General features: G+C 36.4%; 1 protein-coding gene across 1 annotated transcript in view; it reads left to right on the forward strand.

The window, feature by feature from the left end:
- Nucleotides 1-15,483, forward strand: part of EXOC6B (exocyst complex component 6B) — a 721,321-nt gene that overhangs the window by 90,827 nt on the left and 615,011 nt on the right. The window contains exons 3-5 of the mRNA XM_059079741.2: nt 2,617-2,664; nt 4,333-4,423; nt 4,536-4,581. Coding sequence (XP_058935724.1) covers nt 2,617-2,664; nt 4,333-4,423; nt 4,536-4,581 — 185 coding nt within the window. The remainder of the gene's footprint in view (nt 1-2,616; nt 2,665-4,332; nt 4,424-4,535; nt 4,582-15,483) is intronic.

The raw sequence follows: 15,483 nt of genomic DNA on the forward strand, positions 1-15,483 counted from the left end.
GCGCCACCAGGGAAGCCCTGGGCTGTTCTTGATGCCTGTATTCCAAAACCTCTCCCTCTGCTCCTTGGGCCCTTTGTCCATGATGGGCAATGGGGTGCTCTGTGTCTGGTTACTGAAGTAGTCATGTGGCTAAGTACCTGAATATTGCCCATAATGCTCAACATTAACACCTGGGAGACTCTGCTCTAAGGGGCATCCATTCAACCTGTGTTAAGAGCCTATGGAACTTAGAAATTCTTGAACTTGAGAAGCGTTTAGAAAATGGAAAAGGTTAAGTATTTCCTACTGTCAATACTATTTGAACATAACAATGAAAAATCCTACTCTCTTCTAGGTTGTCCATTATTTCTTTTGATTCACAGTATGTATGTTGGTACGTGTGTGTATATATACACACATACATATACATGTTCTCTGTATCAGCAAGTAGCATCCTAGACAGGCAGTATATATTTCCTCCCATTGTTATGTTCAAATGGTATTGAAATAGTAATTACCTTTCTTATCAAAAGCTTTGGTTAGGCTCCTATGGATGTTTTAGAACTCTGGTTTGCATGAAATCAATTTAGTGGGCCATGATCAGTATTTTTAATAAAAATTGATATAGAATAAAAAAGGAAACAACAAAGTGTATTACATGTAGTAAGTCTAAACATTGTTTCTTAAAAATTTTGTTTCTCTGTGTGTGTGTGTGTGTGTATGTGTGTCTGTGTCTCTGTGTGTGTGCGTGCATGCGCGTGTGCATTCCCTATACTTGTGTACTGGGTTGCAATGTAAAATATATTTCTTACAATGAGTTTGAGGTAAAAAAAAATTTCAGAAATGGTATCTTTATAAAGTAAACAAGTTATTTTAGTAGAAACAGCGATGCTGAATTTAGTAGTATTTATGGAAGGTTGAATTTTTTGAAATCTGTTTACCTGAAAAAAAATCTAATTATTCTTGAACAATGATCACTCAAGGCAACCTACCCCATTTTTATTCACATCGCTTAAAAACTTTTTCTTATATTGAGCTGATATTAACCCCATTTTTGAATAACATTCATTTATTGGTTTGAATAATAAACTTTTCAATCTCACTTATTCTAGATGAAGGATCAGCAAGCTATATCTTGCAGGCCAAATCCAGCTTGCCTCCTAATTTTGTAATAAAGTTTTATTGGAACACAGCAATGCCCATTCATTTATGTTATGTTTATGGCTGCATTTTTGCTACAGTGGCAGTGCATGTGGTAATCTGCTCAGAAAGTGATAGTCCAGGTATAGTGTTTAGTGTATAGTTTAGGGCGAAGTTTTCAAAGGTGTGTTCCTGAAAAACTAGTTTTTTGAGATGATCCTCAATAAAAGGATGTTACATAAAATAAGTTGGAAAACACTGTGTGATATCTCCTTCTTGGGCTTCAGGAAGTCCTGAATAAACTAACCTGTTTAGTGGTATTTCCCATACATATTGATGTGTGTGTGTGTGTGTGTGTGTGTGTGTGTGTGTGTGTGTGTGTATACAGAGTGCAGAGTACCTTTTAACTACCATTTCTTGGTGTTCCAAGAGACATAATAGGAAATGCTGGGTTAAAGGAGTGTCTTAAAAGCGTAAGGAGTCGCAGTTATTGGTGGAAGTATAGAAAGCCTCTATTAAAGAAAGCTTTAGAAGTTAATGTTGCTCATGTTTTGATAATGTTTAAGAAGGTGAGGAAATTACTATTCTATATACTTAATTTTTTTATATCAGTTGATTCTTCAAAAGTGGCTACCAAAATAAATGGTGCCAGTTCCTTTATTTTATTTATTTATTTATTTATTTTTTTTGCGGTATGCGGGCCTCTCACTGTTGTGGCCTCTCCCGTTGCGGAGCACAGGCTCCGGACGCGCAGGCCTAGCGGCCATGGCTCACGGGCTCAGCTGCTCCGCGGCATGTGGGATCTTCCCGGACCAGGGCACGAACCCGTGTCTCCTGCATCGGCAGGCGGATTCTCAACCACTGCGCCACCAGGGAAGCCGCCAGTTCCTTTAAATTATGAACTGTACATAATTTTGAAGCTTGTTCACCTGATTTTGACTGTCTGATGGAGACATTACATTTATAAAAATGGGAATGTGGAAGTGTTAGAAACTATTAAGAATTAATAATTCAAAAATGAAGATAAAAGATTTTCTAAAATTAGATAAGTAGATATATTTGACCCGAGTTAAAAAGTTTAATTTATACACAAGTTTTCCAGGAATACATTGGTGAAGTGAGGACTATCTAAGAAAAAATTTGTCCTTTCTACACATAGTAGAGATGGTAAGGTTCTTTGTGGGTTATTTTTTCTATTATATTTTTCCTTTCCTTTCCAAATGGAAGTGTGATCTTTAGTTGTTATGTTATTTTAGTTTGTAATATTTCAAACTGAACATATTTTTTAGTAATTTTTTTTATTGTTCAAAAGGTCATACAAATGTTCAGTAGAAAAGTTGATATAAGTTGATCCCAAGAGAACACCACTAAACCAAAATGTGGTGGAATATGGAAACAATCTGAATACCTATTCTTAGTCTTTTCATTTAAAATTTTGATCTTATCCAACTATTGTCTAAGTGTTTTTTATGAGTTTAAATTGTCTTCTCTCCACAGAATCAAGTGACGGATACTAATAGAAAACTACAGCATGAGGGAAAGGAAGTAAGGCCAGTTTACCTTTTGAAAAAATCTTTTGTTTCCTGTCATTCTCTTTGATAACTGTGTTCTTGATTTAGTGGCTTGTTAGACCATAAGCAGCATGTTGGAGGAACTTGGACATTATCATTGCTTCTCCTAATGTTTATTTGAAGTGAATGAATATAGCACTAGAAAGCTTAGTGAGAGTATGTAGCCTTCTTCCTTAGCTGTGTTTTTAAATCACTTGAGTAGTCATAATATGGCCAGTGCTGTTTCCTCTGCCTGGAATGTTCTTTCCCAAATGTTTACCTACTTCAGACTTTTGCTCCTCACATGTAACCTCCTTCATGAGGCCTTTTCTAGCCACCTTATTTAGAATTTCAGTCTCACTTTCACCCCTTGTATTCGTTTTATCTTTCCTGCTTTATTTTTCTCCATTGCACCTATCATGCTTTGGTATTATACAGTTTTCCTTATATGTTTGTTTTTTGTTTGTCTCCTTCCATTAGAAATTAAGCTCCATGAGGTCAGGATTTTTTTTTGTTTTTAACTGCATTGCCATATCCCCTCTACCTGCCTAAACAGTGACTGGTACAACATGAATATGCATAAGTATTTGTTAAAAAAAAAGAATCTTTGATTCTTTTAATTGATATACTCACCATTTAAATCATCATAGTTTATAAGATTATTTTACATCCATTTTCTTACTTAATCCTCATGGCAGACCTACGACAAGGTCAGGACTGGTATTATCACTATTTTATTGGTTAGGGAACTAAAACAGATGATTTGCTGAAGTTTACATAGTAATTGGCAAGGCTGGGACTAAAACCCAAGTTTTCTGACTTATAGTCTATTACTGTTCTCTGTATCATGTACCTTCCTCATTGCCTAATATTTATTTAATGTTTAATTTTAATAATCTTTAAGATTAGCCTTTGATCGTCTTATCAGTAACTTAATCAGGACCATTCCCTTTTTTCTTTTTTGCATAGTATCTAAGTAGATAACATTTTTAGGAAAGGGTATGGGATAAATACTATAAGAGGCCATAGATTATTGCTTTTTAAAAGTTTGTCTCATATATTTTAAGTTTTTGTAAAGAATGCAGTTTCTTCTACTTTTATTGTGGTATGACTTCAGATGGAAGGCTTTAAAATGCTGTGAGAAGAAAAGTGAGTTACTCTTCATTAAACTGGAACTCTTGGAAAAGCCACAACTTCTAACTGTGTGGTTTATTTGTTGAAATACAGATTTAGTTGCAGATTATTTTCAAGATTCATTTGAAGCTGTATAGGAAGGACTGTTTTCCTCTAGGAGTCTAGCACTGATGACAGAAATATAAGATCTTCTTAGAAGATTGATGAAATCATAAATCATGAAGAGTCTGAATAGGGTGTGGAGCAAATCTGCACATTTTTTCTTTTCTTCTGGATAGCCCCTGAATTTTAAGATTTCATTTCACCTAGCCTTTTCTAGTGTAGTATGTATGCATCTTGGGGAGAAAGTGGGAAACCATACAGGGATGTTTTACTGGTTGAGAAAGGCAGTTCCGTAGTCTACTTGGCAGGTCTTACTATGAAACTGTCTGGGATTTTCTGATGAGTTGAACATAGGGTGGAAAAATGTGACTGAAAGCTTTTTATTTACAGCTGTTGGCATAATTCATTTTTTTTCCCTCTTGCTAAGCTGGTAATAGCAATGGAAGAGCTGAAGCAGTGTCGACTACAACAGAGAAATATTTCTGCCACTGTTGATAAATTAATGCTGTGTCTTCCAGGTGAGGAACTAGAAATAGAGTAGAATTCTTGATGCAATTCCTTTAGCTTTAATTAGTCTTTTCACTTTCTCTAAATAATGGTTGTGTGCTCTTTTTCCCCTTCTCTTTCAAGTCCTGGAGATGTATAGCAAACTGAGGGACCAGATGAAAACTAAAAGGTAAGATTTTTTTTTGTTGAATACTTTGTAGTATCTAAAATTTCTGTTATTTAGAATTTTTTTAAAAGTCCATATTTAGCATAACCTTTCAAAAAATAATTAAGTCCATATAAAATCTTCTCTCACCTTTTGTATATCTATTGATTCATTCAGAGAGTTATTTATATATGCTGATGTATTTTGTCATGTATTATGTTTAATAAAAAACCCTGCACGTAGTTTGATTTTTAGAAGACCAGCATTTTAGGGGAAAAGTATGTAACTGTTTTAGTGATAGTTAATTTGAGAAACATGCTTTGGTTTAGTATTATAGTAGAAAAAATAGTTACTGGTTTTGCTGGGGTGAATCAGTCAGGGTTCTCCATTGATATAGAACCAGTGTGTGTGTGTGTGTGTGTGTGTGTGTGTGTGTGTGTGTGTGTGTGTGTGTGTGTGTGTGTGTGTGTGTGTGTGTGTGTGTGTGTGCGCGCGCAGAGAGAGATATTTTTTTAGCAAATTGGTTCACATGATTTTGGAGGTCCAAATCTGCATAGTAGGCTGATAGGCTAGTGTCAGGGAAGAGTAAATATTGTTGCCTGAGTCTGAAGGCAGTCTGCTGGCAGAATTCCATCTTCCTCTGGCAGTTTAGTCTTTTTCCTTTCAAGGCCTTTAACTGATTTAATGAGGCCCACCCACATTATGGAGAATATTCATCTTTACTCAGTCTACTGATTTAAGTGCTAATAATTTCATGTAAAAAATACCTTCACAGAAATATCCAGAATAATATTTGACCAAATCTCTGGGTACTATGGCCTAACCAACTTGACATATAAAATTAACCATCACAAGGAGCAAGGTCAAGGTTAAGTTCAGAGGAGTCTTTTCCTGTGTGTTATTTTCATCTGGTTTTATTCCACAGGAAACTTGATAGTGACTCTTTGGCTCTTCTTCCCAAACTAGAGTAAGCATCTCCACCCTCTCTGCCCTGGAGTACCCTGTGGTATGATGGGGGTATGTGAAGCTATAAGATAAACAGGGCACATCTTCCTGGAATGTTAATTTTACCTAGTTTTGAGGGAAAAAGTATGGAATTAAAATATTTAATACTGAAATAAGATTAAAAATATTGTGAATAAAAATGATAAATTCTCAAGAATTTTAAAGTTAAAGCATGAGGCATCAATATTTTTTGAATTTCTTAAGATTATTTCCCAGACTGCCTTCTCCCTGGGAGGATACATTCATATAAGAGAACATAGGTTGAACAGTATGAGAAATTCTGTTCAGTGAGATAGAAAGTAATATTATTTCCCTGATAACCTTTTTGTGAAGTTCTAAAATTATAGAAAATTACAGAGATTAAAAAAAACTTCAGTATCAACTTCTCTGAATTAACAGCAACAATTCCAGTTTTGATTCATATATATGTAAATATTTATGACATATATATATAAACCCGTATGGACAGAAAGAGGTAAAGATGTACATTTAAAAAAATTATAGATAAAACTCATATCCCCTTCCTCAGTCCTATCCCTTTTCCTACTCCGTTGGGGAAACTAGTATAAATTTGGTGTGTCCTTCTAGTCCATGTTTTTAATATCCATAAATCATATGCTGTATTTTGTGTTTTTGGAAACAGTTACATGAATAGTTCTCAGTCCTTGTTTTTTTGAGATTCATTCATTCAATAAAAGTGACTTGAGGGCTTCCCTGGTGGTGCAGTGGTTGAGAGTCTGCCTGCCAATGCAGGGGACATGGGTTCGTGCCCCGGTCCGGGAGGATCCCACATGCCGCGAAGCGGCTGGGCCCGTGAGCCATGGCCGCTGAGCCTGCGCGTCTGGATCCTGTGCTCTGCAACAGGAGAGGCCACAGCAGTGAGAGGCCCCCGTACCGAAAAAAAAAAAAAAAATGAATTGAGTACTTACTGTGTTGTTAGGCATTGCTCTTAGTGCTGGGAATATAGCTCTGAACAAAATAGACAAAAATATCTGCTGTTGTGGGGCTTACGTACTAGTGGAGAGCTTTTAAATTTATGTATAGAGATCTAGTTCACTTACTTTAATTGCTGTATAGTAGTCCATTATATGAACAACCCACATTTCTCCTCTTAATTTGGGTGGCTGTCATAAGTACTGTGCACCAGTATTTCTAGCTCAACCTTTTTCTGGCACAAAGTGTAGGTTTATATGTCTTGGGCTCCTTTGAGCTGTATCAACACTGCACACTGAGTTGCCCTCCTATATTGTATCCTCCTTACTCTACTGGGGCTCTAATACCCTGTGTTATGCTTCTGTCTTCCCTGAATGCCCTCCTCATCCCTGTTTGGCTTTGACACTCCATGCAATGCTGCCTTCCTATACAGACAGTCTTACCTCACTAGGTCCCTGGTGTCCCATGCTGGTCCATCTTACCCCTCACCCACCAGTATGAATGCTCTCATTTATTGAGGTCTTCTTTAATATTTTTCAGCAATGTTTTTAGTGAATAAATCTTATATATCTTTTATCATATTTATCCCTAATTATTTTTTATTTTTTGGTGCTTATTTTAAGTGGTATTGCTGGGGCTTCCCTGGTGGCACAGTGGTTAAGACTCTGCCCTTCCAGTGCAGGGGGCGTGTGTTTGAATTCTGTTCAGGGAACTAAGATCCCACATGCTGCAGCGGTGCAGCCAAAAATAAAAAATTTTAAAAAAAGGTATTGCTTTTTAAATTTCAATTTTCAGTCATTTATTATTAGTATACTATTAAATTTGTATATTTATCTTGTATTCTGCAACCTTACTAAATCACTTACTAATTCTAGTAGCATTTTTGTGTATTCCATTGGATTTTCTATGTAGCTGATTATCTTGTCTACAAATAAAGACAGGTATATTTCTTTCTTTCCAATTGGGATGCTTTCTTTTTGGTTTGTTTTCCTTGTTTTATTGAACTGGCTGGAGCCTCCAGTACAAGGTTGAATAGAAGTAGTGAGAGTAGATATCTTTGCCCTGTTTCTGATCTTAGGGGGAAAGCATTTAACCATTAAGTCATATATGTTAGATGTAGTCTTTTTGTACATGCCATTTAGAAGGCTGAAGAAGTTCCCTTCTATTTCTAGTTGTTGAAAGTTTCTATCAGGAATGAATATTGTTTTTGTCAAATGCTTTCTCTATGTCAGTGAGATGATCATATGTTTTTTTAAAATTTCTTTTTTAGTTTATTAATATGATAAATTGTGTTGAATGTTAAACCAAACTTGCATTCATGGAATAAATCTCACTTGGTCATGGTAAATTATTCTTTTTAATATGATGTGGTATTTGATTTGCTAAAATTTTGTTGAGAAGTTTTGTATCTATGTTCATGAGAAATACTTGTCTGTAGTTTTCTTTTTTGTAATATCTTTCTTTGTTTTTGGTATCAGATTAATGCTGGTCTTGTGAATAACTTGGAAAGTTTTCCCTCTTTGGTTTTCTGGAAGAATTTGTGTAGTGTTGGCAATTACCTTCCTTAAATATTTGGTAGAATCTAACAGTGAAACCACTTGGCCTAGGAGATTTGTTTGTTTTTGGTGAGAAAGTTGTTAACTACAAATTTAATTTAAAAAATAAATACACGGCTGTTTGCATTTTGTGTTTCTTGAGTAAATTTTGCTTATTTGTATCTTTCAAATAATTTGTCCATGTCATCCAAGTTTTTGAATGCCTTAACAAAATTTATTCATGATATTCCTGTATTATTTTAACAGTGTAGGATCTATAGTGATACTTTCTCTTTCATTGCTTATGTTGATAATTTGTCTTTTCTCTCATTGTTTCTGTCTCTGTCTCTGATTATTTTGGCTAGAGGTTTGTCAATTTTATTATTTTTTTGAAAATAGTAATTCAGGTTTTACTGAGTTTTTTTCCTTATTTTTCTATTTTACTGATTTTCACTGGTATCTTTAGTATTTCCTTTCTCCTGCTTACTTGGGGTTTCATTTGCTCTTACAAATTGAAGTATAGTTGATTTACAATGTTGTGTTAGTTTCAAGTGTACATCAAAGTGATTCAGTTTTATATATATATATCTCGTATTTTCTTTATCCATTAATCTCTTGATGGACACTTGGGTTGCTTCCATGTCTTGGCTGTTGTAAATAATTTGCTCTTTTTTTAGCTTTACGAGGTGGAGGCCTAGGGCATTGATTTTGGTTGTGTTTTCTTTCTTTCTTTTTTTTTTTTCTGTTTTCTAATGTAGCCATATAAAGCTGTACATTTCTCTCTAAGCAGTGCTTTGACTGCATCTTACATGTTTTCTGATGTTGTGGGTTTTTTTTTTTACATTTATTTCAAATATTTTCTAATTTCTTTTGTAATTTTTAGAATTTATTTCACCAACTTATTTAGAAGTTCATTGGTTAATTTCTAAATATTAGGAGATTTTCCAGATTTATCAAAATTGATTTGTAATTTCACTTCATTGTGTTCATAAATGTAAAACGTATGATTGCAACCTTTTATATTTTTTGAGACTTGTTTTACACACCAGCATATGTTCTGTTTTGGTGAAAATTACATACACACTTCAAAATAATATATATTGTTATTGAGGAGAGCATTCTTTAACTGGTCATTTAGAGATACTTGGTGTTGTGCAGGTTTTCTCTATACTTATGATTCTGTATTTGTTATTTGTTGACAGAGGACTGTTGAAGTTGCCTATTATAACTGGCTTTGCATATGTCTTTCTGTTCTTTCAGTTTTTGCTATGTGTATTTTGAAGCTCTCTTATTGGATGCATATACGTTAAGCATTGTTGTATCTTCTTGACGAAAGGACCCATTTGTTATTATGGAAGGTTCTTCTTTATCCCTGGTAATATTCTTTTTTTCTGAAATACGTGCTGTTTGGTATTAATGCAGCCAGCCACTGCTGCTTTCTTTTTAATTTTTACATTGTCTGTTTTTAATATCCTTTTTTCTAAAATATTCTTAACAGCTTCATTGAGATACAGTTTACATACTTTTCACTTCATTCATTTAATGTATACAGTTCAGTGGTTTTTAGTGTAGTCAGAGTTGTGTGACCATCACCACAATCAATTATAGAATGTTTTTATTCTTCACAAAAGAAACTGAGCTCCCTGGCCATCAGCACACAATTTTCTCCTGTCCCCTGCCCCCCTTGCCAGCTACTGGGAACTACTGATTTACTTTCTGTTTCTTCAGATTTGCCTATTCTGGACATTTCATATAAATGGAATCATATAATATATCGTTCTTTGTGATTGGCTTCTTTCATTTAACAATGTTTCCAAGGTTAATCCATGTTGTACCATATATCAGTACTTCATTTCTTTCTTAAATTAATTAATTAATTAATTTTGGGCTGCGTTGGGTCTTCACTGCTGTGCACGGGCTTTCTCTAGTTGGGGCGAGCGGGGGCTACTCTTCGTTGTGGTGTGCGGGCTTCTCGTTGCGATGGCTTCTCTGGTTGCGGAGCACGGGCTCTAGGCACATGGGCTTCAATAGTTGTGGCACGTGGGCTCAGTAGTTGTGGCTTGTGGGCTCTAGAGTACAGAGTAGTTGTGGAGCATGGGCTTAGTTGCTCTGGGGCATGTGGGATCTTCCCAGACTAGGGCTCAAAGCCGTGTTCCCTGCGCTGGCAGGTGGATTCTTAACCACTGCACCACCAGGGAAGTCCCACCAGGGAAGTCCCATCTCTTTAATTGCTGGATATTCCACTGTATGGATTTACCACATTTTATTTATCCATTCATTAGTTGATGAGAATTTGCATTGTTTACATTGGGGTTTTTACAAACAATGCTGCTATGCATTTTTGTTTACAGGTTGTTGTATGGACATACGTTTTCATTTCTCTTGGCTATATACACCTAGGAATGTAATTTTGCTTGATCATGGTAACTCTGTTTAACCATTTGAGGAACTGCCAGACTGTCTTCCAAAGCAGCTGTGCCATTTTACCTTCCCCCCAGCAGCATATGAGGATTCGATTTTCTGCACATCCTAGCCAATACTTATTACTGTCTGTCTTTTGATTATGGCCATCTTGGTGGGTGTGAAATGCTATCTCGTTGTTCACCTTCATTTTGAAATATATATATATATATATATATATATATATATATATATATATTTTTTTTTTTTTTGCGGTACGTGGGCCTCTCACTGCTGTGGCCTCTCCTGTTGTGGAGCACAGGCTCTGGACACGCAGACTCAGCGGCCATGGCTCCCGGGCCCAGCCGCTCCGCAGCATGTGGGATCTTCCTGGGCCAGGGCACGAACCCATGTCCCCTGCATCGGCAGGCAGACTCTCAACCACTGCGCCACCAGGGAAGTCCCTGAAATATATTTTTGATGGCCATATAATTCTAGGTTTATAGATTCATGAGTTCTTAAGATATCATTTTTTTGTCTTCTGGCTTGTGTAGTTTCTGAGGGAGAGGTATATGAACAGCCTTAACTTTTTTGTCACTCTACTTAATGTGTCTTTTCTCCAGCTGTTTAAAAACTTTTGTCTGTATAATTTGTTCTCAGCAATTTGATTTTGATATGCTTTGGTGTAAATATGTTTGTATGCATGAATGTGTGTGTATATTTATACTGCTTGCGGTTTGTTTACTTGCTTGTTTTTTTTTTTGAAATTTTCATAAAATCTGGAAGATGTTCAGATATTATTTTTCCAAACATTTTTTTTTGTCCTTTTTCCATCCTCATTCTGAGACTTCAGTTATAGCTATGTTGGACAACTTCACATAATCCCACAGGTGACTTGAGGATCTTCATTTTCTCCAGTCTTTTTTCTCTGTGCTTTATATGGGATAGATTTTATTGCTGTGTTCTTTCTTTTTCATTGTCTAATCTTTTAATCTCATCCAGTGAAATTATCATTTCAGATGATGTATTTTTCATTGTTAGGAGTTCCATTTAGTTGTTTATGTTTAATTTCTTTGGTTATTTTTGCATCTTTTTTTTTTTTTTTTTTTTTTTTTTTTTTTTTTTTTTCGGTACGCGGGCCCCTCACTGCTGTGGCCTCTCCCGTTGCGGAGCACAGGCCCCGGACGCGCAGGCCCAGTGGCCATGGCTCACGGGCCCAGCCGCTCCGCGGCACGTGGGATCTTCCCGGACCGGGGCACGAACCCGCGTCCCCTGCATCGGCAGGCGGACTCTCAACCACTGCGCCACCAGGGAAGCCCTATTTTTGCATCTTTTAAAAATACCTGTAACAGAGCTCTAATTTCTGTTTTTATGTACTTCTTTGCTGTTCTGTCACTTCTGGTATTTTGGATTTCTCTGAAGATTATTTTGTTTTTCCTAGTTACAGGTCAGCTTTTTGATTCTTATCATGTCTTGTAAGTTTTGATTGGATAATTGTCATTATACTATGTTGTTGAGTGTCTGGATTTTGGGGAGCTTCTTTTTTCTTTGAGGGTGTTGGTCTTTGTTTTGGCAAATAGTTTAGTTGTTTTCAGATCCACTTGATCCCAATCCCATCAGACCTTTTTTTTTTTTTTTTTTTTTTTTTTTTTTTTTTTTGTGGTACACAGGCCTCTCACTGTTATGGCCTCTCCCGTTGTGGAGCGCAGGCTTAGTGGCCATGGCTCACGGGCCTAGCCACTCCGCAGCCTGTGGGATCTTCCCAGACCAGGGCACGAACCCATGTCCCTTGCATCGGCAGGTGGACTCTCAACCACCATGCCACCAGGGAAGCCCCAGACCCCATTTTTAAGCTTTGGTAGGCCCTTCTTCATTCCAGGGGTTGCTGGGAGTAGTATTCATCTACTTTGAAAAACTCAGAAATCCCCAGGGACTCTTCACTTTGGCTGTTCAGAGTTCAGATGTTTCTCTGTCTTGCCTGAGCTCCTTGAAGTGTTTATCTTACATCTTGCTGCTGTCTGTCTGTCTCTCCTTCCTTGACCTTCTCTCCCTCCCTTCTCTTCCTTCCCTCCCTTCTTTATGTCTGTTCATGCAGAATTTCACTTTTCCTATGCCTGGCCTAGTACTTAGCAAAGACTCAAGGGAACCCTTATGTAAATCTCTGCACCATTTTTCTGCATTGCTTCCTTTTTTTTTTTTTTTTTTTTTGGAATTCTGCTGCACAAGCTTTCCTGAACTCCTCTGTCTATGAAGCTAATTCTGCTAAGTTGTTGGGCTGTGTTTGGGTTTTCTCTGTGTCCATGATCTAGAAATCACTTTCAGGCAGATAACTTTTTTATTTTACTTATTTATTTTTTGGCTGCATTGGGTCTTTGTTGCTGCTCCTGGGCTTTTTCTAGTTGTGGTGAGTGGGGGCTACTCAACTTTGTGGTGCACGGGCTTCTTCTCATTGCAGTGGCTTCTCTTGTTGCGGAGCATGGGCTCTAGATGCATGGGCTTCAGTATTTGTGGCACGTGGGCTCAGTAGTTGTGGCTCACGGACTCTAGAGTGCCAACTCAGTAGTTGTGGCTCACGGGCTTTGTTGCTCAGAGGCATGTGGGATCTTCCCGGACCAGGGCTCGAACCCATGTCCCCTGCATTGGCAGGCAGATTCTTAACCACTGTGCCACCAGGGAAGCCCCCCAGATAACTTAAATTCACCTTGTTTCCCTTTTTTCAGAGATCACTGTTCTGTGTTACTTGATGTTCACTACGTGAAAGCAGTTGTTTTACATATTTTAGCCAGTATTTTACTTCTTAAGAGTGAGAGTTCATGTCCTTTGTTATTCCTTAATGGCTGGAAGCCTAGTTATTATTTTTAAGCTATAAATACTCATTATACTACTAGGTTTTATGTTCCCTGAGGAAAGATATCTGACCATGTTTCTATCTCTAGCACATAGAAGGGATTAAATATTTCTTAATGATGCTCTTTAATTAGGAAAGACACTAATATTTTCTGTGAGGAAAGCTTTCGTTTTATATTCTTTTTAAAATTTTTTTATTCTTATCATACTCTGAATTTAAAAAAATTTCTCATGGGTAGTTGTAATCCACTTTGAAAGATTACTTATTCGAATTTTAAAAATCATCATTGTGAACGAGTTCCATACCATGACAAAAAAAGTACCAAAATTTGGGCTTCCCTGGTGGCGCAGTGGTTGGGAATCCGCCTGCCGATGCAGGGGACACGGGTTCGTGCCCTGGTCCGGGAAGATCCCACATGCCGCGGAGCGGCTGGGCCCATGAGCCATGGCCGCTGAGCCTGCGCGTCCGGAGCCTGTGCTCCGCAACGGGAGAGGCCACAACAGTGAGAGGCCCGCGTGCCACAAAAAATAAATAAATAAAAATAAAAGCTCTTAAAAAAGTACCAAAATTTAATTTGCCTAGAATCAACATTCCTTTTCTCAGGATAGCATTCAACCATGTCTAAGTTATTCTGACCTTAAGTTATCCAATTTTTAGGATTATTTAGACGTCTTTTCCTGCCTTATTTAGAAAAATTTCTTGCTTTTATTTCATTTACTTTCTTCCTGCTCACATCTCTATTAGGGAACCTGCATGCAGTGGGGGGAGAGGGAAAGCTAGCACATTTGGCTTTTGATTCAGTTTTAATGTTTAGAGGTTGTCAAAAGTAATGTCAAAATTTTGTTTTAGATTTCCACGGCCCCTGGAAATAGAATTTTTTTCTTTTGGTGTCTGCTATAGAGGTGTTTAATTGGCTGTCATTCTTTAACCTGTCACTGATATTGAAGTACACTAGAAATTTGAATGAATCTTATTGATCTGTTATAGTTGGAGTATGAGTATGTTAGGGAAAGGACAATGGGGAAATAAAGTAACATTCTTTATTGCCAGAAATCACTGGGTTTTGTACTAATTAGCCTTGAAAAATGTGGAGTTATTTGACAAACCAGATGTTTTCACCGTGTAGCCATGTGTCTCAACAGTGAATGTGCCTTGTGTCTGCAGGCAACATTGTTAGATTTTTCTCATTCTATAAACAATGTTCCAAAATATAACTAAACCCTAAAGTGTGTTTATCTTTCTGGCTTAATTTCTAGGTTTATATCCATTCTAAAGTTTCTCTCTAGAGGAAATGCATTTTATTGCACATAGCTCTTCGTACCTAATTGTAGTATAAACACCATTCTGTTTATACTAAACCATGTGAATTGTATTGTTTGTGAGTCTGTAAAATTTTAATAAAAGCAACCATTTTAGATTAAACTATATTTGTAATTTTATTTCTTAATTTAAGGGAAATAAATCTTTCTTCCCTTCATTTATTTGGACTAAGATTTTGATTTTTGGAACACAGGAGGGAAAAACATAAGCAAAGAAAACAAGTAAATCCAACCTTTCATCTTTAGTGTTTGTGGTATTACGTGCGTTGGAGTAGGAAGAGTTTAAGTATCTCCCATGGAATTCATTCTTAAAACCTGAAATAGAACTATAAGTCTTTTACTTACAGGAACAAAACTGAGTTTTTCCTATACTAAATATGGGAAATGTGGAAATTAGGAAATTAAAGACATGAAGAAGAAAACTATTACCCATAATGTTTCTATCCAAAGGAAAGAAAAGTCATGGTTAACATTTTGTATATATTTTCTTAGTCATTTTCTGTGCACTTATGTTTGTGTGTGTGCTTGTATTTAGTACTGTGTAGCTCATACATACATACGTATTCATAATTTACACATGTATAATATTTGTAATTTTGAAAAACATTATGATCATACTTGTAAGTTCAATTTTTTTGAAATAATTTTCACTCAACAATATTATAAACACTTTGCTGTTTTATTATTCTTTGCATGTACATATATACTACATGGATATATCATAATGCATTTAACCAATTCCTTGTTAATGGACTTCTAGATTAGTTTTTTATTTGTTAATATAAATAACTACAGTTCAAGAGGCTCATACATATTTTTGTACATGTAATTTTTTTGTGGGGGGGAATACAACTGTTTAGAATACTTGTTTGGTGAAATTTTTCAT

The sequence above is a fragment of the Kogia breviceps genome, chromosome 11 (assembly GCF_026419965.1).
Source record: "Kogia breviceps isolate mKogBre1 chromosome 11, mKogBre1 haplotype 1, whole genome shotgun sequence".
In the NCBI taxonomy this organism is placed as follows: Eukaryota; Metazoa; Chordata; class Mammalia; order Artiodactyla; family Physeteridae; genus Kogia; species Kogia breviceps.